Below are 25520 nucleotides of genomic sequence, written 5' to 3' on the forward strand. Positions count from 1 at the left end.
GGGTGGGAGAAATATCTCTGTAAATGACAATTTTATTTTTTTTTGTTTTTTTTTTACACACAATTGTCCATTTACAGAGCGATTTCTCCCACCCAGCATGGGTATGTGTAAAAATACACCACAAAACACATTATACTACTTCTCCTGAGTACGGCGATATGACATGTGTGACACTTTTTTGCAGCCTAAGGGGCCCAACGTCCTATTCACAGGTCATTTTGAGGCATTTGTTTTCTAGACTACTCCTCACGGTTTAGGGCCCCTAAAATGCCAGGGCAGTAAAGGAATCCCACAAGTGACCCCATTTTAGAAAGAAGACACCCCAAGGTATTCCATTAGGTGTATGGTGATCTGTGGGGTGGGCAGGGGGGGGGGGTCTGAGGGGTGCTGTGGGCGATCAGGGGGCAGGGGAAATCAGTGTGCTTGGGTGCAGACTAGGGTGGCTGCAGCCTGCCCTGGTGGTCCCTCGGACACTGGGACCACCAGGGCAGGAGGCAGCCTGTATAATAGGCTTTGTATACATTACAAAGCCTATTATACTTCTTCCATGCGGCGATCCGGGTGCTAGTAACCCGCCGGCGCTTCCGAACGGCCGGCGGGTTACAGCGCGAGGGGGGCGGAGCCAGTCGCCGGCGGCTGATCGCGTCACGAATGATGCGATCGCCGCATAACCACGCCTGCTGCCGCCGATGGGCGTATTGCGGTCGTTTAGGCCCAGTCTTTGCCGCCGCCCATCGGCTGGGGGCGGTCGGCAAGTGGTTAATGTGTGTGTGTGTGTGTGTGTGTGAGCTGCAATGCTTGCGTTATAACACACGTTATTTCAAAGCCTGGTCAGTGTCTACGGAATGTGCACATGCTCATACATGGGAGTTAAAATAATGTGATTTGTTAAGCAGTTATGTGAACATGATCATAAAATTGTATGGGCAGCAAATACATATTCAGAATTATTCCACAATGCATATAGTGGGAATGCACCCTTAATAAATCATCCTATCAGGCCTTACATGGCTGGTACAGTTTTTTATCACTTTTTTTTTTTATGTAGTACGATACCTTCTGTACAAAGTATCTTCAATCTTCTTTGCTTTTATAGGGGATCTGAGGTGAGAAGGATATGGAGGCAATTTTTTTTTTTCATTTTTTTTTTTAAATGCTAATATCCTGGCTAATACTCTTGATGCCAGAAAAGTTAACAAGACTGCCAGGCAGTTGGTATTGTTTAAAAGGAAATCAATAGGGCAGCCTCCATATCCTTCTCACCTCAGTTTCCCTTTAATTCTTAATAAATCTATGTTGTGAATGGTCACCTTTTAGTGTTTTGTCACTCAGACAGGATTTTCAGCGTGTACTTTCTTTATCTGGTGCAGGTGACTAATCAGCACTGGTGTCTCAATCAGTGTGGCTGGGGGTGACCTGCAATATTGGGCGTATGATTGCACTTGAAAATGCTGACATAATTTACACTGTCTGTTTTAGACCTTGTACTTTGTGGATTCCTTTTTGGGTTAAAAATTACTAGGCAAACAGAAGCTCAACCTTTGTGTGTTTCTTGCCTTTTGTAGAGATGTATGGAGATGGAAGATGGCATTGAGCAGGAAAGGAAGCTCTTCAAATCCAATATTCTGAATATGGATGCCCAGACTAAAAGCATGGAGATGAAAGCCCGGAGCTGTGCTGATCAGAGTAAGTATAGCAATGACCGATGAACAGGGCACTAGTGACAATAATAGCAAGATAAACCTGTTTATGAAGTTCTTCTAATTATTGAATCATTGTTTCTCCTAACCGGTAAAAAATAATAAATGGGAACAACTCTGCTGAGTTTTTCCCCATTTTTAGGAAATTAAGGATCTGTTTATACTGAAAGTAATGCAGAGTGGAGACCCACCTATAGCACCTCTTTCCGTGCAATACTTGGTCTCTCCCTTCATTCTACAGGCGCTGGTCTCACCCCTTATGCTGCAGTGCCATAGACAAAATACACACTTATGCGTTTTGGAATGGGGAACTCAGGTGGCCACATTCACTTGCACAGCCTTCAGTAGTGGCCTAATTGCCCACAGACTGTGCTAACTGCACACAGTATATAGGTTGTTTCCCGGGAAATGTTTATTTGGTAGAATGTCACAGGCGTACCTAACGGCAATCAGCCAAATGTTTTATTCCGCTAGTTTGGCCCCCTAGCACTCCCAAGAACAGCGATATGGCCCTTGGACAAAAGTTTGGACACCCCTGCATTAGTTCAAAGGTTACCTAACATGCACCTAATAGCTCTTAGGTTAGTTGAATGGATTTGCCAACACAGATGCAAGGGAAATTGAAGTAAAAGTGTAATATCTGGAACTCCCTTATCTGGAACTCTCTTCCACAGCCTGTACGTCATGCTCCAAACCTGGACATCTTCAAACGCACTCTTAAAACACACCTTTTCAGACAAGCTTATAACATTCTATAGCCCTTTTTTACTTATTTGTTACAATGTAATCAGAGGCAAAGAATCACTGCCTCATCCATCCTCCACCCCCTTACCTAGTGTGTCCCCCACTACCCATTAGATTGTAAGCTCGCAAGGGCAGGGTCACCCTCCTAATGTTTACTGTTTTTGTAACAATATTTGTGCTGCTTGGAACTCTGCTGTATATTTGTTAGTTGTATCTATGTTCCCCTTGTCGTCTTATTGTGCTTTGTAAAGCGCTGCGGAATATGTTGGCGCTATATAAGTAAAAAATAATAATAATAATAATAATATTTGCCCAGCTACTAAATGATACAATAATTCTAACTCGCTGCAATGGTAAACTACTTTACTTTTCCTCCAGTTTACATTATGCTTGCTTTAATAAATCAACCCCAGCATAGTTTAAATCTTACACACCAGGCATGATCATAATAATGACATGTATCTCTCAGTAAATGTATGTTGTTGTGTTCATGGCATATCTAAAACTGCAGGACAAAGACACTTTGATAGTACATCTCAAAATTTGCTGCCACAGTCTTTACTGTGATCGAGACATCATGTTTTGGGTGGTTTTCTGTGGCTTTTTATACAGCAGAGGCACCAAAAGAATAAAATAGACCAAAAAGCTTAAAATTAACATATAGAGGAGGTGGCGGTGTACTTACCTCCTCCAAGCAGACACAAGGGACTGTTGATTTTGACAGGCGATAAAATTTTATTTTACACACTCCAGAAATTGTGACACAGGTATGACACTGCTTCATCAGGCAATAAGGTAGGCGCATATAACTGCAATATCAGAGACAACGGCATATATAAGCAAGACCTGCATAGTGGCCTAATGGTATGTTAAGAGCATATAGTTTTTTAGCCCTTTTCCAGTATGAGTGTCCATGCATGTGCGTGGATGTTCATACCATCACATTGTGTGCCTTGGGTGCGTTGAGAGATTTGTAAAAGCGCATGATAAAAAAACACATTCGGTTGTGTGCGCTGCGGTGCGCTTTTTTAACCACTTAAGGACTGCAGTCATAAAACCCCTTAAGGACCAGAGCCTTTTTTTCCATTCGGACCACTGCAGCTTTCACGGTTTATTGCTCAGTCATACAACCTACCACCTAAATGAATTTTACCTCCTTTTTTTGTCACTAATACAGCTTTCTTTCGGTGCTATTTGATTGCTGCTGCGAGTTTTACTTTTTATTATATTCATCAAAAAAGACATGAATTTTGTCAAAAAATGACTTTTTTAACTTTCTGTGCTGACATTTTTCAAATAAAGTAAAATTTCCTATACATTTGAGCGCGAAAGTTATTCTGCTACATGTCTTTGATAAAAAAAAAAACATTCAGTGTATATTTATTGGATTGGGTAAAAGTTATAGCGTTTACAAACTATGGTACCAAAAGTGAATTTTCCCATTTTCAAGCATCTCTGACTTTTCTGCGCACCTGTCAGGTTTCATGAGGGGCTAAAATTCCAGGATAGTACAAATACCCCCCAAATGACCCCATTTTGGAAAGAAGACATCCCAAAGTATTCAGTGAGAGGCATGGTGAGTTCATAGAAGATTTTATTTTTTGTCACAAGTTAGCGGAAAATGACACTTTGTAACAAAAAAAAAAAAAAGGTTTCCATTTCTTCTAACTTGCGACAAAAAAAAAATGAAATCTGCCACGGACTCACTATGCTCCTCTCTGAATACCTTGAAGTGTCTACTTTCCAAAATGGGGTCATTTGTGGGGTGTGTTCACTGTCCTGGCATTTTGGGGGGTGCCTAATTGTAAGCACCCCTGTAAAGCCTAAAGATGCTCATTGGACTTTGGGCCCCTTAGCGCAGTTAGGCTGCAAAAAAGTGCCACACATGTGGTATTGCCGTACTCAGGAGAAGTAGTATAATGTGTTTTGGGGTGTATTTTTACACATACCCATGCTGGGTGGGAGAAATATCTCCGTAAATGACAATTTTTTTATTTTTTTTACACACAATTGTCAATTTATAGAGATATTTCTCCCACTCAGCATGGGTATGTGGAAAAATACACCCCAAAACACATTATACTACGTCTCCTGAGTACGGTGATACCACATGTGTGGCACTTTTTTGCACCCTAACTGCGCTAAGGGGCCCAAAGTCCAATGAGTACCTTTAGGATTTCACAGGTCATTTTGAGACATTTGGGTTCAAGACTGCTCCTCACGGTTTAGGGCCCCTAAAATGCCAGGACAGTATAGGAATCCCACAAATTACCCCATTTTAGAAAGAAGACACCCCAAGGTATTCCATTAGGAGTATGGTGAGTTCATAGAAGAATTTTTTTTTTTTGTCACAAGTTAGCGGAAATTGATTTTAATAGTTTTTTTTCACAAAGTGTCATTTTCCGCTAACTTGTGACAAAAATAAAATCTTCTATGAACTCACCATACTCCTAACGGAATACCTTGGGGTGTCTTCTTTCTAAGATGGGGTCATTTGTGGGGTTCCTATACTGCCCTGGCATTTTAGGGGCCCTAAACCGTGAGGAGTAGTCTTGAAACCAAATGTCGCAAAATGACCTGTGAAATCCTAAAGGTACTCATTGGACTTTGGGCCCCTTAGCGCACTTAGGGTGCAAAAAAGTGCCACACATGTGGTACCACCGTACTCAGGAGAAGTAGTATAATGTGTTTTGGGGTGTATTTTTACACATACAGATGCTAGGTGGGAGAAATATCTCTGTAAATGACAATTATTTGATTTTTTTTACACACAATTGTCCATTTACAGAGAGATTTCTCCCACCCAGCATGGGTATGTATAAAAATACACCCCAAAACACATTATACTACTTCTTCTGAGTACGGCGATACCACATGTGTGACACTTTTTTGCAACCTAGGTGCGCTAAGGGGCCTAACGTCCTATTCACAGGTCATTTTGAGGCATTTGGATTCTAGACTACTCCTCACGGTTTAGGGCCCCTAAAATGCCAGGGCAGTATAGGAACCCCACAAGTGACCCCATTTTAGAAAGAAGACACCCCAAGATATTCCGTTAGGGGTATGGTGAGTTCGTAGAAGATTTTTTTTTTGTCACAAGTTAGCGGAAAATGACACTTTGTGAAAAAAAAACCAATACATATCAATTTCCGCTAACTTGTGACAAAAAATAAAATCTTCTATGAACTCACCATACTCCTAACGGAATACCTTGGGGTGTCTTCTTTCTAGAATGGGGTCATTTGTGGGGTTCCAATACTGCCCTGGCATTTTAGGGGCCCTAAACCGTGAGGAGTAGTCTTGAACCCAAATGTCTCAAAATGACCTGTGAAATCCTAAAGGTACTCATTGGACTTTGGGCCCCTTAGCACAGTTAGGCTGCAAAAAAGTGTCACACATGTGGTATCGCCGTACTCCGAAGAAGTAGTATAATGTGTTTTGTGGTGTATTTTTACATATAACCATGCTGGGTGGGAGAAATATCTCTGTAAATGACACATTTTTGATTTTTTTTACACACAATTGTCCATTTACAGAGAGATTTCTTCCACCCAGCATGGGTATGTGTAAAAATACACCACAAAACACATTATACTACTTCTCCTGAGTATGGCGATACTACATGTGTGACACTTTTTTGCAGCCTAGGTGCGCTAAGGGGCCCAACGTCCTATTCACAGGTCATTTTGAGTCATTTGTTTTCTAGACTACTCCCCACGGTTTAGGGCCCCAAAAATGCCAGGGCAGTATAGGAACCCCACAAGTGACCCCATTTTAGAAAGAAGACACCCCAAGGTATTCCGTTAGGGGTATGGTGAGTTCATAGAAGATTTTATTTTTTGTCACAAGTTAGTGAAAAATGACACTTTGTGAAAAAAACAATAAAAATCCAATTTCCGCTAACTTTTGACAAAAAATAAAATCTTCTATGAACTCATCATACACCTAACAGAATACCTTGGGGTGTCTTCTTTCTAAAATGGGGTCACTTGTGGGGTTCCTATTCTGCCCTGGCATTTTACGGGCCCAAAACTGTGAGTAGTCTGGAAACCAAATTTCTCAAAATGACTGTTCAGGGGTATAAGCATCTGCAAATTTTGATGACAGGTGGTCTATGAGGGGGCAAATTTTGTGGAAACGGTCATAAGCAGGGTGGCCTCTTAGATGACAGGATGTATTGGGCCTGATCTGATGGATAGGAGTGCTAGGGGGGTGACAGGAGGTGATTGATGGGTGTCTCAGGGGGCGGTTAGAGGGGAAAATAGATGCAATCAATGCACTGGGGAGGTGATCGGAAGGGGGTCTGAGGGGGATCTGAGGGTTTGGCCGAGTGATCAGGAGCCCACACGGGGCAAATTAGGGCCTGATCTGATGGGTAGGTGTGCTAGGGGGTGACAGGAGGTGATTTATGGGTGTCTCAAGGTGTGATTAGAGGGGGGAAATAGATGCAAGCAATGCACTAGCGAGGTAATCAGGGCTGGGGTCTGAGGGCGTTCTGAGGTGTGGGCAAGTGATTGGGTGCCCGCAAGGGGCAGATTAGGGTCTAATCTGATGGGTAACAGTAACAGGTGGTGATAGGGGGTGATTGATGGGTAATTAGTGGGTGTTTAGAGGAGAGAAGAGATGTAAACACTGCACTTGGGAGGTGATCTGATGTCGGATCTGCGGGCGATCTATTGGTGTGGGTGGGTGATCAGATTGCCCACAAAGGGGCAGGTTAGGGGTTGATTGATGGGTGGCAGTGACAGGGGGTGATTGATGGGTGGCAGTGACAGGGGGTGATTGATGGGTGATTGACAGGTGATCAGTGGGTTATTACAGGGAATAACAGATATAAATATTGCACTGGCGAATTGATAAGGGAGGGTCTGAGGGCAATCTGAGCGTGTGGGCGGGTGATTGGGTGCCCGCAAGGGGCAGATTAGGGTCTAATCTGATGGGTAACAGTGACAGGTGGTGATAGGGGGTGATTGATGGGTAATTAGTGGGTGTTTAGAGGAGAGAATAGATGTAAACACTGCGCTTGGGAGGTGATCTGATGTCGGATCTGCGGGCGATCTATTGGTGTGGGTGGGTGATCAGATTGCCCGCAAGGGGCAGGTTAGGGGCTGATTGATGGGTGGCAGTGACAGGGGGTTATTGATGGGTGGCAGTGACAGAGGGTGATTGACAGGTGATCAGTGGGTTATTACAGGGAAGAACGGATGTAAATAATGCACTGGCGAATCGATAAGGGGGGGTTTGAGGGCAATCTGAGCGTGTGGGCGGGTGATTGGGTGCCCGCAAGGGTCTAATCTGATGGGTAACAGTGACAGGTGGTGATTGATGGGTGATTGATGGGTAATTAGTGGGTATTTAGAGGAGAGAATAGATGTAAACGATGGATTTGGGAGGTGATCTGATGTCGGATCTGCGGGCGATCTATTGGTGTGGGTGGGTGATTAGATTGCCCGCAAGGGGCAGGTTAGGGGCTGATTGATGGGTGGCAGTGACAGGGGGTGATTGACGGGTAAATGACAGGTGATTGACAGGTGATTGACAGGTGATCAGGGGGGATAGATGCATACAGTACACAGGGGGGGGGAGGGTCTGGGGAGAATCTGAGGGGTGGGGGGGGTGATCAGGAGGGAGCAGGGGGCAGTTTAGGGACTAAAAAAAAAATAGCGTTGACAGATAGTGACAGGGAGTGATTAATGGGTGATTAGGGGGGTGATTGTGTGCAAACGGTGGTCTGGGGGGTGGGCAGGGGGGGGTCTGAGGGGTACTGTGGGCGATCAGGGGGCAGGGGGGGGCAGATCAGTGTGTTTGGGTGCAGACTAGGGTGGCTGCAGCCTGCCCTGGTGGTCCCTCGGACACTGGGACCACCAGGGCAGGAGGCAGCCTGTATAATACACTTTGTAAACATTACAAAGCGTATTATACGCTTCCTATCCGGCGATCGTCGGGTTAACAACCCGCCGGCGCTTCCGATTGGCCGGTGGGTTGACGTCGCGGGTGGGCGGAGCCTATTGCCGGCGGATGCGCGCGCATCCCAGCGCGCGATCCCCGGCCAAAGAGTGCCCCAGGACCTGACGCCATTCTGCGTTACGTGGTCCTGGGGCTGCCACTTTGCCGCCGCCAATATGAAGTAGGCGGTCGGCAAGTGGTTAAAGTATGTTTTGCTTATTGTAACAGTTGTCAATAAAGATTTGTTTTCGTGTGAAAGTTTCTTTTTTTTTTTCAATTGGGGTCAAAAACGCATGCGCTTCTATGCACTTGTATGCGCTGCTATGCGCTAAAAAAGCACACTCATTCACTTGCATTGATATGCACTTTACAGCTCAATGCACAGAAATGTATGCAACACTGTTTTTGTAAAGCAACTCAGCGAAGTGCATAGATGTGAACAAGGCACATTCAATTACATGGGAAAATCATTACTTTGCAGAATGCACACGGCAATATGCAGGAAAAAGTGCACAGAAACAGCCCTGAGGTGAACGAGGCCTTAGTCTTTTAGCGGATTCCAGCAGGTGTTGTCAGGGGCTTACCAACAAGTGCCTGCTTATAGAATTTTCTGGTGGGAGACAGGCTTTGTATTGTATACAAGAACAAAAGCACGTGCACCTTCCATCCATTGCTCGTTATGTATATTGACAGTGGATAACATCCAAACATCAGGAACTTACTTCACATCATATGGTCAAAGTGCTGTAATTGGCCTGTGTGGCAGGCGTGGTAGAGGAAGTGGGTGGCGGGTAGTAACGGGGGAGTAGCGACGGCTGTTTCGTGTCACGTGTATTGAGATACATGATAAATTAAGGATCTAATTTATCATGTTTCTTAGTACTGTATGTGATCTAAGGCTGTTAACTGGACTTCTTTTTTTTTTCAAACAAGTATATGCTCCTTGTTAATATAATAATTTGTAAATATATAATGTGACGGGTTGGGGATGGGTATACTGCATTTCTAGTCTTTTGTGGCGTGAGTGAATTTGCAATGTATTGGTATAATTTAGCCTTTATTAATATATAATTACTTCCTTGCCTTTGGTGCTAATTGACCCGCGCCATTTTAGACAGGATATGAAAATAATAATAATTGCAGTTTCTCTAATAAACTAATATGGTCGGCTTACTGTCCTATTTAATGGCTAACTGAGTTTTCCTATTTTACATTTTTGTATACTGTTTGGTATATGTACAATTTTATGTACACTAGTCACTTTAATGTCTCAATCTTTAATGCGGAATGTGGGCTTGGAGGGTGACGTCATTTCGCAAAGCATGCCCAGCGTGCTATAGAGGGTTAATTTCTAATCGTTTGAGGTTGGCAGAATAGTACCTCCCTTACATGTTTAACCAATCCGGATGTCCGCTCCTGTAATTTGGCAGGGACAGAGACTGCTTGTCAATGTTCGCTTAGCCTCCCGGGTATTGTAGTCCACGTACATGCGTCCTTTCGGACACATAAATATTGCGCCTTGCGGACGACGTCATCTACGGACAGCCCGCCTTCCTGCTCCAATCACAGAGTGAGCAGCGTAACCGGAAGAGTCGGGAATATTTTCCATCTTAAAGAGACTTTGAAGTGAGTCTTAAAGCATGTCATTACTGTAAAGCACTATAGATGGTGCTAAACCACCGCATCCCTTTGGCAAAACAAGGGGTTCATACCCCCCAAATCTCCTCTGCAAACTCGGGGGAGCGCTTCCTGATGAGGCAGAGCTTACTGCTGTAGCTCTGCTTCTTAGTGCGTCAATCCCCGCTGATCGCCGCCTCTCCCCGCCCCTCTCAATCCTTCACAGAGAGGGGCGGGGGAGAGGCGGAGATCTGCGCAGCAATTGAAGCGCATGGAGGTAGAGCTGCAGCTCAAATCTCTGCCTCCATAAGCAGCAAAATCCACGACCAAGAAAGTCGTGGAGTTTGCAGAGGGGATTTGGGGGGTATAAACCCCTCATTTTGCCGCAGGGATGTGGCGGTTTAGCACTATGTATGTGTATATATATATATATATATATATATATATATATATATATATATATATATATATATATATATATATATATATATATATATATATATATATATCTATCTCTATCTCTATATATCTATCAGTAATATATCCGAGTCTCTTTAAGTCGGATGTTGCCACCTGCTCTTTTCAGGTGGAACGCAGCGTGACCAAGTGTCAGTTTGACACGAAACGGCCGTCGCTATTCCCCCCGTTACTGCCCCACCACGGCTGCCACACAGGCGAATTACAGCACTTTGACTATATGATGTGAAGTAAGTTCCTGATGTGTGGGTGTTATCTGCTGTCCATAAACATAACGAGCAACGGACAGATGGTGCACATGCTTTTGTTCTTGTATATACAGTGGGTTGCAAAAGTATTCGGCCCCCTTGAAGTTTTCCACATTTTGTCATATTACTGCCACAAACATGAATCAATTTTATTTTAATTGCACATGAAAGACGAACACAAAGTGGTGTACACGTGAGAAGTGGAACGAAAATCATACATGATTCCAAACCTTTTTTTTTACAAATAACTGAAAAGTAGTGTGTGCATAATTATTCGTCCCCCTTTGATCTGAGTGCAGTCAGTTGTCTATAGACATTAATGACTTAATAGAGTGCACCTGTGTGTAATCTAATGTCAGTACAAATACAGTTGCTCTGTGAGGGCCTCAGAGGTTGTCTAAGAGAATATTGGGAGCAACAACACCGTGAAGTCCAAAGAACACACAAGACAGGTCAGGGATCAAGTTATTGAGAAATTTAAAGCAGGCTTAGGCTACAAAAAGATTTCCAAAGCCTTGAACATCCCACGGAGCACTGTTCAAGTGATCATTCAGAAATGGAAGGAGTATGGCACAGTTGTAAACCTACCAAGACAAGGCCATCCACCTAAACTCACAGGCCGAACAAGTAGAACGTTGATCAGAAATGCAGTCAAGAGGCCCATGGTGACTCTGGACGAGCTGCAGCTCAGGTGGGAGACTCTGTCCATAGGACAACTATTAGTCATGCACTGTACAAAGTTGGCCTTTATGGAAGAGTGGCAAGAAGAAAGCCATTGTTAACAGAAAGCATAATAAGTCCCGTTTGCAGTTTGCCAGAAGCCATGTGGGGGACACAGCAACCATGTGGAAGAAGGTGCTCTGGTCAGATGAGACCAAAATTGAACTTTTTGGCCAAAATGCAAAACGCTATGTGTGGCAGAAAACGAACACTGCACATCACTCTGAACACACCATCCCCACTGTCAAATATGGTGGTGGCAGCATCATGCTCGGGGGGTGCTTCTCTTCAGCAGGGACAGGGAAGCTGGTCAGAGTTGATGGGAAGATGGATGGAGCCAAATACAGGGCAAACTTGGAAGAAAACCTCTTGGAGACTACAAAAGACTTGAGACTGGGGCGGAGGTTCACCTTCCAGCAGGACAATGACCCTAAACATAAAGCCAGGGCAGCAATGGAATGGTTTAAAGGAGAACTGTAGTGAGAGGTATATGGAGGCTGCCATATTTATTTCCTTTTAAGCAATACCAGTTGCCTGGCTATTCAGCTAATCCTCTGCCTCTAATACTTTCAGCCATAGGCCCTGAACAAGCATGCAGCAGATCAGGTGTTTCTGACAAATTTAGACAGATATGACAAGATTAGCTGCATGCTGGTTTCTGGTGTGATTCAGACACTTCTTTAGGCAAATAGACCATCAGGGCTGCCAGGCAACTGGTATTGCTTAAAAGGAAATAAATATGGCAGCCTCCATATCCCTCTCACTACAGTTCTCCTTTAAAACAAAACATATCTATGTGTTAGAATGGCCCAGTCAAAGTCCAGATCTAAATCCAATCGAGAATCTGTGGCAAGATCTGAAAACTGCTATTCACAAACGCTGTCCATCTAATCTAACTGAGTGGGAGCTGTTTTGCAAAGAAAAATGGGCAAGGATTTCAGTCTCTAGATGTGCAAAGCTGGTAGAGACATACCCTAAAACAGTGTTTCTCAACACGCGGTTCGCGTACCCCAGGGGGTACGCGAGACCATAGCTGGGGGTACGCAGCCAGGAGGGGATGCAGCGCAAAACGGGGGAGCATGCCCACACATAGCGGCGGGGAGGGGGGTCCACTCCCCCCCACCCTCACCTTGGACTCCCCCGTCAGCGCTTCCCCCTCCGACACGCATTAATAGCAGCGGCGGCGGCATGGTAAAAGGAACGCGGACTTACTTCCGCGTTCCACGCCAGAGGTCCTTCTCTCTCAGCGATGACGCTACTTCCTGTTTATCAGGAAGTAGTGTCAGGCTCAGAGAAGATCGGACCTCCGGCATGGAACGCAGAAGTAAGTGTGCGTTCCTTTTACCATGCCGCTGCTATTAATACGTGTCGGAGGGGGAAGCACTGACGGGGGAGTCCAAGGTGAGGGAGTGGGGGAGTGGACCCCCCTCCCCGCCGCTATGTGTGGGCATGCTCCCCCGTTTTGCGCTGCATCCCCTCCTGGCTATACTTTGGGCACACATGCCTAACTAAACTGTAGGCACCCATGCCTAGCTATCCTGGGGGCATCCATGCCAGGCTGTACTAAGGGCACCCATGACTGGCTATACTGGGGGTACTTATACCTAACTATACTGGGGGCACCTATACCTGGCTATACTGGGGGCATCCATGCCAGGCTGTACTAAGGGCACCCATGCCTGGCTATACTGGGAGGCACCCATGCCTTGCTATACTGTGGGGCACCCATGCCTGGCTATACTGGGCGACACCCAATCCTGGCTGTACTGGGGGCACCCATGCCTGGCTATACTGGGGGCACCCATGCCTAGCTATGAGGACACCTATACCTATATATACTGTGGGCACCAACCCATGCCTGGCTATACTGGGGGCACCTATACCTAGCTATACTGAGGGCACCTATACTGGGGGCGGGCACCTATACCTGGCTATCTATCTATACTGGGGGCACCTATACCTGCGGTGCGGTATATATGCGGTATAAGTGTGCGTGTGTGTGCGCGTGTATGTGTATGTATATGTGTGTGTGTGTGTGTATATATGTATATATGTATATGTATATATATATATATATATATATATATATATATATATATATATATATATATATATATATATATATATATATATATATATATATATATATATATATATATATATATATATATTATACACGTGGGGGGTACTTGGCTGGAACTGAATTGCGGTAGGGGGTACTTGGGCCGAAAAAGTTGAGAAACACTGCCCTAAAAGACTGGCAGCTGTAATTGCAGCAAAAGGTGGTTCTACAAAGTATTGACTCAGGGGGCTGAATAATTACGCACACCCCACTTTGCAGTTATTTATTTGTAAAAAATATTTGGAATCATGTATGGTTTTCGTTCCACTTCTCACATGTACACCACTTTGTATTGGTCTTTCACGTGTAATTCCAATAAAATTGATTCATGTTTGTGGCAGTAATGTGACAAAATATGGAAAACTTCAAGGGGGCCGAATACTTTTGCAACCCACTGTATGAACAGATGTCTTTCTTCCTTTACTACTACGCAGTGCCAGTGGAGAAAGTATTGTTTAAATTACTTTCTCATTCATATGCTATCAATCAGATAGAGAGCACCGCACTACTGCTTCTCTTGTGCATAAAACAGGCTTTGTATTGTACTGACTATAGAGCCCATCTCTTAGTTGCGCCTTGTAATGGCAGGCAGGGTAAGTTTCATGTGTTCTCCCCAGAATTTTTTTCCAGCCGGGTGGCATAAAAAAGTAGCCGGGTGGGGCGAGTTGAAAATGCAGGGCAACTCTGCTTACAGCATAGGAGGAGGTGAGAAGGTGAGCCGATGACAGCCGGGTGGTCACCAAATCTAGCTGGGTGGAGCACCCGGCTAAAAGAGCCTGGGGAGAACACTGAATCTGTAAGCAGCTGCAGGCTGCATCCGTTGGAACATTAGTTAACATAAGGGGCCATATGCAATTTACTTTTTCACCTGAGTTTTCTCCTAGGTGATATTTTCATACACTGTCATAAAATGCTATTTAAACCACCAGCAAGCAAGAAAATGCTCAAAATAATTTTTATAGTACCGCTTCATCAACTTTTTGGTACTTTTTCAGTTGTAAAATGCTGAAAATTTAGTTTACAGATAAGATGAAATTTATCTCCCAAGAGATAACTCGGGTGAAAAAATGTATTGCATATGGGCCAAGGTATGTTGTCCTATGGTGTTTTTTGATGATGCTGCAATGGTTAGTTTATCTAGCTAACATTTATATCCTATTTTTATCCTTTGAGCAAACATGTTAGTCATTAATGCACACAAACAAAAACCCTCTACGAAACGTATCATAGTGTGGAGATGAGGAGGGCGCCCCAAAGTAGGAAGTAGTGCTATAGGCTAAAATTTAAAATATAAAAAGAAGACACTTCTCTCTAAAAAGGACAAAACCTGTAAAGTTTTATTAGGTTTCAGACACTAGTAGGATAACTGGTTTCGCGGAACAGAGACAACTTCTTCAGATCAACAAGTGTCTGTAAATAAATAACATAGGCACTCCTTAACACACAGAATGGCAAAATATGAATATACAATAAGAATGTCAAGTACAATTACATTTAAAATATATTAATAGTGCTATTAATAATATATTAAAAGTCTAGGTTGGTATGGGCAGAGTAGTAAGCCTTAATGATCAATATGCTCTTGCTAATGTTCATTTTTGCATAAATAGTATCCGCGAAAAATATATATAAAATATGTCCCATAAGAATAAGACAGAACTTACTGTTGACATTTGCCTTTAGACATAAGAAATCACAAAACAATATCAAAATGACATAGCATATGAACACAATACGCATTTTATAAAAACATACAGTCAAGAATATCGAACGATAGAACAAAACATCCCTAATCTTATTGTAGTGGTGTTACTGGTAACATGCTAAAAACAATTAGAGTCCAGATTGGTAATGACCTGTGATGCTGAAGAATGGAGATAGTAATGACAGGTGTAAACATTCAAAGAACAGCTTTGGAGATTGGGGGGTGGGGTGTCTCTCCTTTCCTTGTCTCTTTTGGAAGCTCCACAGATCCCCCTAAGAGTACAACACAATCCCAGTATCATAGTGTGCTGTTCATCGCAGTTTTGAGACGTTGCTTTTTTATAAGCTTTGTCACCCAGTACAGAAAGCCCCCTAAAAAAGTTTAGTCTTAACTACTACTAATGAATGTTTCCATCTCATATAGGTCATATAGGGCACCAGTGATTAGGCCACCTTTGATGCACACTTTGTCATTTGGGGTACCAGTAATGCATACTTTGTCACATAGGCCACCAGTGATGCACATTTTGTCACGCGTAGGGCATCAGTGATGCACACTTTGTCACATAGAGGGCACCAGTAATGCACACTTTGTCACGTAGAGGGCACCGATGACGATCAGACTCTTATGTAGGGCCCCAGTAATGCATATTTTGTCACGGATTATAGACCACTTTTGTAGAATGGATTCTTTGTCATTACGTATTTGTTTTGTGTTTTAGTTCTTAGTTTGGAAGAGCAGAAGGCACAGCTGTGTAAGGAGCTGGCTACGCTTTCCCAGGTCCATGCTAAGGTAAGCCCTGAATATCTGCAATATCTTATCTGACCATTAAAGGACACCTGCAGTGACATATTGAGGTTGCCTTATATATTTCATTGTAAATAATAATGTAGAAGAACTTTGACTATTTTGTTTCTGTCCTGGACAGTTAGTGAAGAATTATAAAGAACTGAGGTACCAGAGGTCTATTTCTTTAGAAGCTGCCCGGCTTTCTGGAAGGAACACCCCCTCTCAGGGCCTGTAAGTATTCCTGTGTTATCCTTGTTATGTTCAGTGCTTATTTGTGGCGTTGTGCTGCTACCAGCTAATGATGGATGTACAATTTGCAGCCATTTCCTTGACAAAGAAACCGTATAACTAATCAATCTTTGGTGTCCTGGTTTAGGAAATAATTAAAATAATGTTGCAAAATGGTTTATAGTTCCGCACTGGCTTGGGGCTCATTCACATCATCTGCCTCGTGCTGGGTGTCCAGTGTAGCACACATTCAGAAGCCTAATAAAATGAATGAGTTGTAATAGCACTCAACATGCTGTGTCGCAAAAAAATAGTGAAAGCTGCATTTTTTTGGGGAGGGGGGTTGGCGTTGATTAAAAACTGAACCCGATGTTTAACCATCCACCTAATTGGCCACATTTTACTGTCAGCTCTGATCACACTTTTAAGTTGATAAAGTGTCTGAATTCAATTAGAATTAGTGGCACCATTCAGTGAAAAGACTGCAGTCACAGTTATTTAAACTAACAGTAAAAAAGGACCCTTGTTTGGCCACCTTTAGGGCCGGTTTAAGACAAGACAACATTTATATTGCGGTTTTCTTCTGGCGGGCTGCTAACGCTTGAACTGCAGCCACTAGAGAGCGCTCTATAGCCAGTATTAGGAAGAAGAAAACCAGCTAATTAGCAGAAAACCATTTGTCCCCATTCTCCATCAAGGGACTCCTTAATGAATAGGTGCAGGCTTACTGAACTGGAAGAGCCGAGATTTGAACTCTGGTCTCCTGTGTAGGGGCAGAGCCAGCACACTATCCAGCCACTTCACACAGGTGACTGCTAGCAGCTCATGTCAAATGCCTTTCTGCTACTAAGCAGAGAAGCGTTTGGCATCAGTCTCCATTGTTTCTGTATCTCATTTTATGCAGAACCCTGAATTGAGCCAACACAAACTACATGCACTCTTTTGGAAAATCCAATTGACTGTGGCGCTTGTGCAATCAACAGTAAACAAATTGAGATGAACGCTCCCATTCATCTTAAAGGACAACTGTATCGAGAGGGATATGGAGGCTGTTATATTTATTTCCTTTTAAACAATACCAGTTGCCTGGCAACCCTGCTGATCTATTTGGCTGCAGTAGTGTCTGAATAAAGGGGGCCATAAAATGCCCGACCAACAAAGTGACCAATTTCGGGACAGAAATTGGGCGCACAGTCGATCGCGCATGTTGGAAAATGTCGGGCCGAGACGGCGGCCGAATTGCGAACGAGCGACGAGATGACAACTCCCGCCGCAATGTATAAATGTATGTAGTGTAGTGCATTTATACATTACCTGTCCGGTGTCAGCCTCCACGCGGTTTCAGACAGTCCATTTCCGGGTTCCGCATACACGCCGGCGGCAAAATGTCTAACGTCACAAAGGCGCATAGCGGCTCACGTCAGACGCTCTGCGCCGCTAGCGTGTATGCGGCTGTTACCCGGCGAGATGGACGGATGGACCCGGCGAGCTGCTACAGGACAGGTAATGTATAAATGCACTACACAACATACATTTATACATTTTGGGGGCAGCGGCGGGGTGGACGTAGCGGCTCAGCCGATTCCCTGATGATTTCATGCTGAAATTGAACGGGAATCGTCCTGTAGAGTATGGGCAGATTCGATTAGAGATAGATTTGGCTCTTGGTCGAATCTGCCCATATTCGTTCTAATGTATGGGCACCTTAGCACCAGCAACAAGCATGCAGCTAATCTTATCAGATCAGGCTAAAATGTAAGAAACACCTGATCTGCATATGCTTGTTCAGGGTCTATGGCTAAAAGGATTAGAGGCAGAGGATCAGCAGGATAGCCAGGCAACTGGTATTGTTTAAAAGGGAAAAAAAATATGGCAGCTTCCATATCCCTCTTGTTACAGTTGTCCTTTAATGCAGGATATGGTGGATCCCTTTGGTAAACGATGTGCACAGACCCCGGCAGCCATTCGTCTGAACCATCACTAAATGTGTTTCAACTCCTAGGTGCCTTGAGCTTGTTTGTTTAGTGCGATTTGGGCCTGATTTGTAAACTGTTCCTGCCTCTTTCTTCCTCACTAAGCTGCTACTGTTGGCCAACAGTCACTAGACTGGTGCCCACTTGCCCACTAGCCCTCTCACCCATATCACCTGACTGGAAATAGTGGTGTTTGGATGCTGCGGCTACCTCGATTATTGCCCTGACATTAAATCTTGCCATATTTGGCAAAGTACTGGAAAGCAAAAGCAGTAGTAACTGATTGGAGGTGGCAGGTTCTATCAGGCCTTTGTAGAAACAAGCTGCTAGACAATGATGTTTTTTTAACTGTTCACACTTGATTGAATTCACATATTAAGAGTCAGTCCTGTCATTAGTGTTTATTGCCAGTGTTGATAATATTTGTGTGATTTTTGCCTTCCTGATCATGGGATAGTATTTTAATAAAACAGAAGAGTATTGTGAAGAGTATGACATTAATAGGTGCATACCACAAGCCCTATACTTACTTGTGATCTTCCATGGGAACTGGTGCAGGTCACAGTAATTATGTGGGAACACTCTTATTCATAAACTGCAGTCTCTGAAGGAGTGTATTCACCTGCAGCTGCACAGTCACAGGTTTCAGGCATTGTATCAGTATAACAGATGTCTTGTTAAAAAGTTATCTAAGTCAGCCTGTCGTCTGTACACATGTCATTTCCATGGTGTGGGCTTTCGAACACAAATATTTTAGAAAGCAGGGCTGGTCATTTTGTGCTGTAATACATGGCAAGAGGACAGCAATCCTCAAGCAATGCCTTAGCTGGCAAACACTTAGTTATGCCTTCATGTTTGTAAACAGGTTTTCATAGCTCTTCACTATATTAGGGTAACTTCACATAAATGCTAAACCACACAGTTACCAAGCGGAAATCAAGTAGTGAACCACAGATTAGAGATGGTCAGTGGGTGCAAACTATTTTGAAATGCATGCAGATTGTATGGTGCTTGGAATCAGGCCAGTCAAAAGCACTTCCTGGCATTATTGGTTGGTCCAGCTTCTGAGAGGAACTGACAATGAGGTAACATTCATTTGCAGGTACATCGTGTTTAAATAATTTTACTTGGTTCAGGTTCCCTTTAATTAATTACATTTAGTGAGCTGCACTCAGTAGTGCATCTTGTTGTGTGAGAACAAATCAAAAGGGAATGCAGCACCGCTGTGGGGAGGACAAGGCAATGCTTTCTAGGCAGTGTAAGATGGCACACTATGTACTGTATACCTCACTGCTGTACACATGGTGTAAGACCTGACACTTCAGTGGTAATCAGATAATAGAAAGATGCCAGCTGTACTTCCCAGCATGCTGTTAGACCTTCATTCTCTTGTGTGGGCTATCGGTTTTCAGCCATATCATTGCATCTTTGTGTTTCAGAGAAAAAAGAGTGCTGCTGCTTGATTTCCAGGAAGCGCCCTCATCACTAGAGAGTGTGCCGGACAGTGGAGGCCCAGAACTCCCCCTCCCTAACAAGGTAACTTTCTTTAGTTGTCTTATACAGTATTTAAGGAGCAACCCCACCAAGAATATACACAGTTGAGTCACACTATTAACACCCCTGAAGGAAAATAAATGCACAAGGTGGCCATATCTGGGGTTATTTCAATGCTCCTGTAATCTCTGTATAACGTAACGAGAACAGAGGCGCCAAAAGAATAAAATCAGTATTTAAAAGGTTTAAAGATGCTTAGGAGGCAGTGGTGGACTTACCTCCTGCAAGCAGACACAACAAGCTGTGTATTTGGAACAAAAATAAATTTATTGGTACACTCCGGGGGGTAGTCGCAACGCGTTTCGCAGGCAAAACCTGCTTCCTCAGGCAATGGTATACGGAGTACACAACTGGGGACAAGAGACATGATTGGTGTATGGACCCAGACATATGCATAGGTAGGTATAACAGATAAATGGTGGTAACACATGTATAGGTAAGTACAACAGATATATGGTGACCTATGCATAGGTAAGTATAGCAGATATATGGTGGTACAAATATACGTATACACTGATATATGTAGTGTTCGCATCATTCAGTGCTATCTATTTGTTGCTATAGTGGGGGGGGGGGGGTGAGGTGGAGGAAAGTATTTATGAGTAAATGGGATGGCCGTGGAGAGCCAGGGGAAGGGTGGTGATTTCATTGTTCGTATAAACATATATATGTATAAATAAACATATGGGTCGGTGAATGGGGGGGGGGTATATATTGTAAATAGGTGTGTATATAAAGGCAAAGGGACAAGGAGAAAATGGTGTATGATATGTATACTAGAGGTATGAAATGTGTGGGGAGGGGTGATAATATTGGACTCGCTGTGGGGTGTGGGGGAGAGGAGGGGGGGGGAGGGAGCCCCGTGTGCGTGTCCCTGTGGGGACGAGATGAAGGTAGTAAAGAAAATCCTGTTTGATAACATAAGTACATGTATAGCGACAATCTCTGTGTAATATCTGTGGCTTTTCCAGTCCCCCTCCATCTTGGTAATTTGCCCCCTTTCTTGCCTGAAGGATATATGCTCTGTCTGTGTGTACGTTCCCCATGGCTGTGTACAGAAGACGTCTGACAGGCACCATCAAGTTAATTCACTTTTATTTCATTAATGCATAACAGCAAATACAGTGACGTTTCGAAGCGTCAGCATTAACTTGATGGTGCCGATCAGTCTTGATCCTGATCTGGAGTGCTGCCAGACCCACTGAGGCACATCACAACATACTCAAGGGAGGTACTCCACCACTTCTTTATACCATGGCTGTGTGCAGGAACCTTGACTAGGAGCGACCTTGGCATGTGCAGTTACAATGTTTTCCAAACCGCATATGCCCTACCGGCTGAGGCTACTGTGCTCAGCCATTTGAGAGTGCAATCAAAGAGGGCATGCGGAGAGGACAGAAAATTCTCCCGTGCTCTGTCTTAGTTCAGTCAGTGCTTTGAATGGGGGTGGGGTTGGAACAAAGTGTTTGGGGAGAGACATAGGGGAGGCAAAGCTGAGGAGCCACAGAGCTTATGGAAGTACAGAAGAAGCCTCAGGTGTGGCTACCTTGTATATTCATAGTTCAGGTACTCTTTAAGACCACATGCTCATATCCAGAATAACCACTTCCGAAAGCATGGATCACAGCCAGACACCATGGGAGTAACTCATTCAGAAGCTTGATGGCTTCTAGATGTATCTGGAGCCTTCCAGACTGCTCCAGATACATCTAGAAGCCATCAAGCTGCCTGACCGGTGTGGTGGTGGGTCCAGTTATTGAACATGTTGACCGGAGTGTTCCCTTGTGTGCTAGATTGGGTTAAGGTCTGGGGAATTCAGAAGCCAGGGAAATGAGATCAAAATATGACTCATCTGAGCAGGCAGCCCTCTGTCCATTGTTGCAAGTCCAAATTCAATGCATATTTCTCCCATCGTCCTCCAGGACGGCTGCTGCTGAGACATTGTATGTCTCCGGCGACACTGGAAACACCTAAAATAAATTTAAAATGTAAATGATGTGTGAGCCCATAAAGGAACTCCTCCCTCCTCAAGCCTTCAGTTTTTTGTTGTTTCCCATGCATGCTGGTCACCTGAATAGACAGGGAGTTTGTTATTTTGTTCGGATACAGGATTTTGCCTGGGGCACCTGTATTATAGATAGGTAGGTTACCTTATGGCGGTTGGGGTCGGTGACGGGATGTTGCGACCTTTTCAGGAGATTGTGCGGTATGTTTACCTGGTTTCCTGTATCTCTGAGGATAGGAGAAGCCGCCATGGCCGCCTACTCTGGGCGTTCGTGGAGCGTGCAGCCGGGAGTGGATCTGGCCGGATCAAGTCTCGCGCGAGGAGACTGTACGCATGTCATTTCCGCTTCCGGGACTGGTGGAGGGCAGGGGGCGGCGCCTGAAACCAGGAAGGACGGCTATACAAGCCGCACTTCAGCGCACGAGGGACGCCGCTCAGCTGCATAATGGAGCGGGTGCAGTCCTCCAACAATGCAGAGGAGAATACCCCGGCGGCCATTCCGACAGATAAAGGCGCAAGTCCGCGGGTATGTAAGGAAGCTCAGCTTTCTATCTCTCCCCATGTGCTATCAATAGCTAGATTACTAAGCGCTGTTTGTTTTCTTTTGTGTTTTCTCCACAGAAAGCGGCAGCAAAGCAGAAAATTAGATGTAGGATTTGTAATGCTAGACTGCAGGAAGGAGCTACTAAAAATATATGTAGAGAATGTCATTTGGAATCAAAGAAGCCTTCGGGCCCTGGGGGGGAGGGATCCCAGGCTGCAAAAGCTTTATTAGATTTAATGAATACTGTTAAAGAAGAAATTTCAAACACGTTTACTGCTTTCAGGTCTGCCCTGTCTGTAAATCAGGAACAGAGCCAGACACTGGGACTGGATTCTCAGTCCTCAGCAACCATCTCAGAACCAGTGCAGGAGGTAGCTGGTCAGTCTTCAGTTATCCAAACACCCGGTCAGCAGTCTCTCATTCAGGTGTCTGATAACTCGGGGGAGGAAGGGGCAGTAGATTCAGATACGTCAGACAAATCGAAATCTGTAACATCGTCCCGATATTTGTTTTCGGCAGAGGACACAAATGAATTATTAAAAGCTATATATGACTCTGAACAGTTAAAGTCAGATTTGCCGATCACATCTGTTAGAGATTACATTTACAAGGGGTTAATTGTACAAACGATGAAGGTTTTTCCCATACACGACTCAATCAAGGAACTCATAAGATCCCAGTGGAGGGATCCGGAGAAACGGTTTTTTATTCCGAGATCTTTTAAAAGGAGATTCCCCTTTAAGGAGGAAGAGGAATCTCCTTGGACCAAGTGTCCGAAATTAGATGCTGCATTGGCGCAGTATTCAAAAAACTCTGACTTGTCTTTTGAAGATGCGGGATCCCTGAAGGATCCCATGGATAGAAAGGCAGAGGCGTTGTTAAAACGCGCATGGGACGCCGTATCCTTTTCATTTAAGCCAGCGATTGCTTCAATCTGCCTGGCTAGGAACTTGGTAAGATGGATTGATGGGTTGCAGAATCATCTTATTGCGGGGACTCCGCATGAGAAAATTCTCGAATCCTTGCCGGTTATTGCCAAGTCGGTGGCGTTCTTGGCTGACGCAGCCTCGGAAAACGTAAGGGCCTCGGCAAAAGCAGCAGCTCTCGTCAACTCCTCCAGACGAGCGGTTTGGTTAAACGCTTGGGAGGGAGACTCAGCTTCGAAACATAACTTGTGTTCCATGGAGTTCCAGGGCGAGTTGTTGTTTGGGAAGGACCTTGATTCGGTTTTAGAAAGATCCTCGGATAAGAATAAAAAATTTCCGGATAGAAGGAAAAAAATCCCTAAAAAACCCTTTGTCAATAAAAGACCCCCGTCTCGATCAGAATCAACAACAAGGGGAGGTTTTCAGTCCAAAAGGTGGACATATAATGCTGGTAGGGGAAAGGGGTTCATTTCTCTTTAACAAACCCCAAAACCCTACCAATAAGCAATCAAAGTGACTATCAGGCTGTGGGGGGAAGGCTGAGTTTCTTTCTTCCGGCTTGGAAGGAAATAACCAAAAGTCCGTACATTTTGGATTTAATTCAATCAGGTTACAGAATCGAATTCAGTTCAGTCCCTCCTCTCAGCAAGTTAGTAACATGAGTCCCAAGGGACCCTCGGAGAGCGCAAGCTCTAAGAGATTCAATAATCTCGTTATTGGAAAAAAGAGTAATCGAAAGAGTCCCCCCCCCCAGGAACATTTTCGGGGGTTTTATTCAAGAGTCTTTCTAGTTCCCAAACCCTCAGGAAAGTTCAGGATGATTTTGAACCTAAAATCCCTGAACCCTTACATTGTGGAGAAAAAGTTCCGCATGGAAAGCATCACCTCTGTAAGAAATTCGATGTTTCCAGATGCGTTTCTAGCAACGTTGGACTTAGAGGATGCTTATCTTCATGTACCAATACACCCGTCGTGCCTAAAATACCTCAGATTTGCAGTTCAGATCGGAGAGTCAATTTGCCACTATCAATATCGTGCCCTGCCGTTCGGGATTACATCCGCCCCGAGAATCTTCACAAAGGTGATAGCAGAGGTGAGTGCTTTCCTACATCTCCACAATGTAAGGGTTCTGCCCTACTTGGACGATTTCCTGTTTCTGGCAGAAACAAAGGAAACTTTAAAGAAGCAGCTAGATTTTTCAATACAATGGTTAACAAAACTGGGCTGGATCATAAGCGAAGAAAAGTCCAAAATGATTCCAACCCAGAGGCTTGTATTTCTGGGATTGTTATGGGACACAGAGACTCAGAAGGTGGTTCTGCCCGAAGACAAGATCTCCAGATTAGTGCAGAAAGTACAAATATTCACGGGGGGAAAGAATGTGTCATTACGAGTCGTAATGTCTTTACTAGGGCAGATGTCCTCAACCTTCCCGGCAGTAGAATGGGCCCAGGCTCATTCAAGAGACACTCAGGCCTGGTTTCTGTCAGTTTGGGACAGGAATCAGAGGTCATTAGACGACTTGGTACAGGTGCCAGACCAAGTTCGAATGTCCCTCCAGTGGTGGACTTGTCGAGATCATTTGTCTCTAGGGAGACGTTGGTTTCAGACGGCCCCAATAAAAGTGTATACAGATGCCAGTTTAACAGGTTGGGGAGCTCATTGTTCAACATTTCAGGTCCAGGGTTATTGGGGTCAGGAAATGATGGACAGTTCTTCCAATTTCAAAGAACTAATGGCTGTGAGACTGGGGCTTCTACAGCTCCAGGACCAAGTTGTGGGAAAGGAAGTCCTGGTTTACTCAGACAATATAGTGACGGTATCATACCTGAGGAAACAGGGGGGTACCAGAGTGGAAAATTTACGGGAACTTACGTTACAAATAATGTCCTGGGCGGAATCGAGCCTGATATCTCTGACAGCAGTACACATTCAGGGGATCAAGAACAGGTGGGCGGATTCACTGAGCAGAGGAATGACTATGGAGGCGGAGTGGCAGCTCAATCAAGAAGTCTTTTTACAGATAGTACAGAAATGGGGGTGGCCGGTAATAGATTTATTTGCGACCCCACAAAATGCGAAGGTAGAGGATTTCTGTTCCCTGTACCCCACAGTACCGGAAAATCGATTGGATGCCCTGATGGTGGATTGGCCTACGGGGCTCCTTTATGCCTTTCCCCCGTTTCATCTAATTCCCAGGGTACTGAGGAAGGTAGAAATAT

At 44.3% G+C, this 25520-nt stretch overlaps 1 protein-coding gene across 1 annotated transcript in view; it reads left to right on the forward strand.

Moving 5' to 3' along the window:
* Nucleotides 1–25520, forward strand: part of LOC137521598 (C-Jun-amino-terminal kinase-interacting protein 4-like) — a 168435-nt gene that overhangs the window by 44112 nt on the left and 98803 nt on the right. The window contains exons 2-5 of the mRNA XM_068241061.1: nucleotides 1566–1686; nucleotides 16001–16071; nucleotides 16208–16299; nucleotides 19709–19805. Coding sequence (XP_068097162.1) covers nucleotides 1566–1686; nucleotides 16001–16071; nucleotides 16208–16299; nucleotides 19709–19805 — 381 coding nt within the window. The remainder of the gene's footprint in view (nucleotides 1–1565; nucleotides 1687–16000; nucleotides 16072–16207; nucleotides 16300–19708; nucleotides 19806–25520) is intronic.

Source organism: Hyperolius riggenbachi, chromosome 6 (assembly GCF_040937935.1).
Source record: "Hyperolius riggenbachi isolate aHypRig1 chromosome 6, aHypRig1.pri, whole genome shotgun sequence".
Taxonomy (NCBI): domain Eukaryota; kingdom Metazoa; phylum Chordata; class Amphibia; order Anura; family Hyperoliidae; genus Hyperolius; species Hyperolius riggenbachi.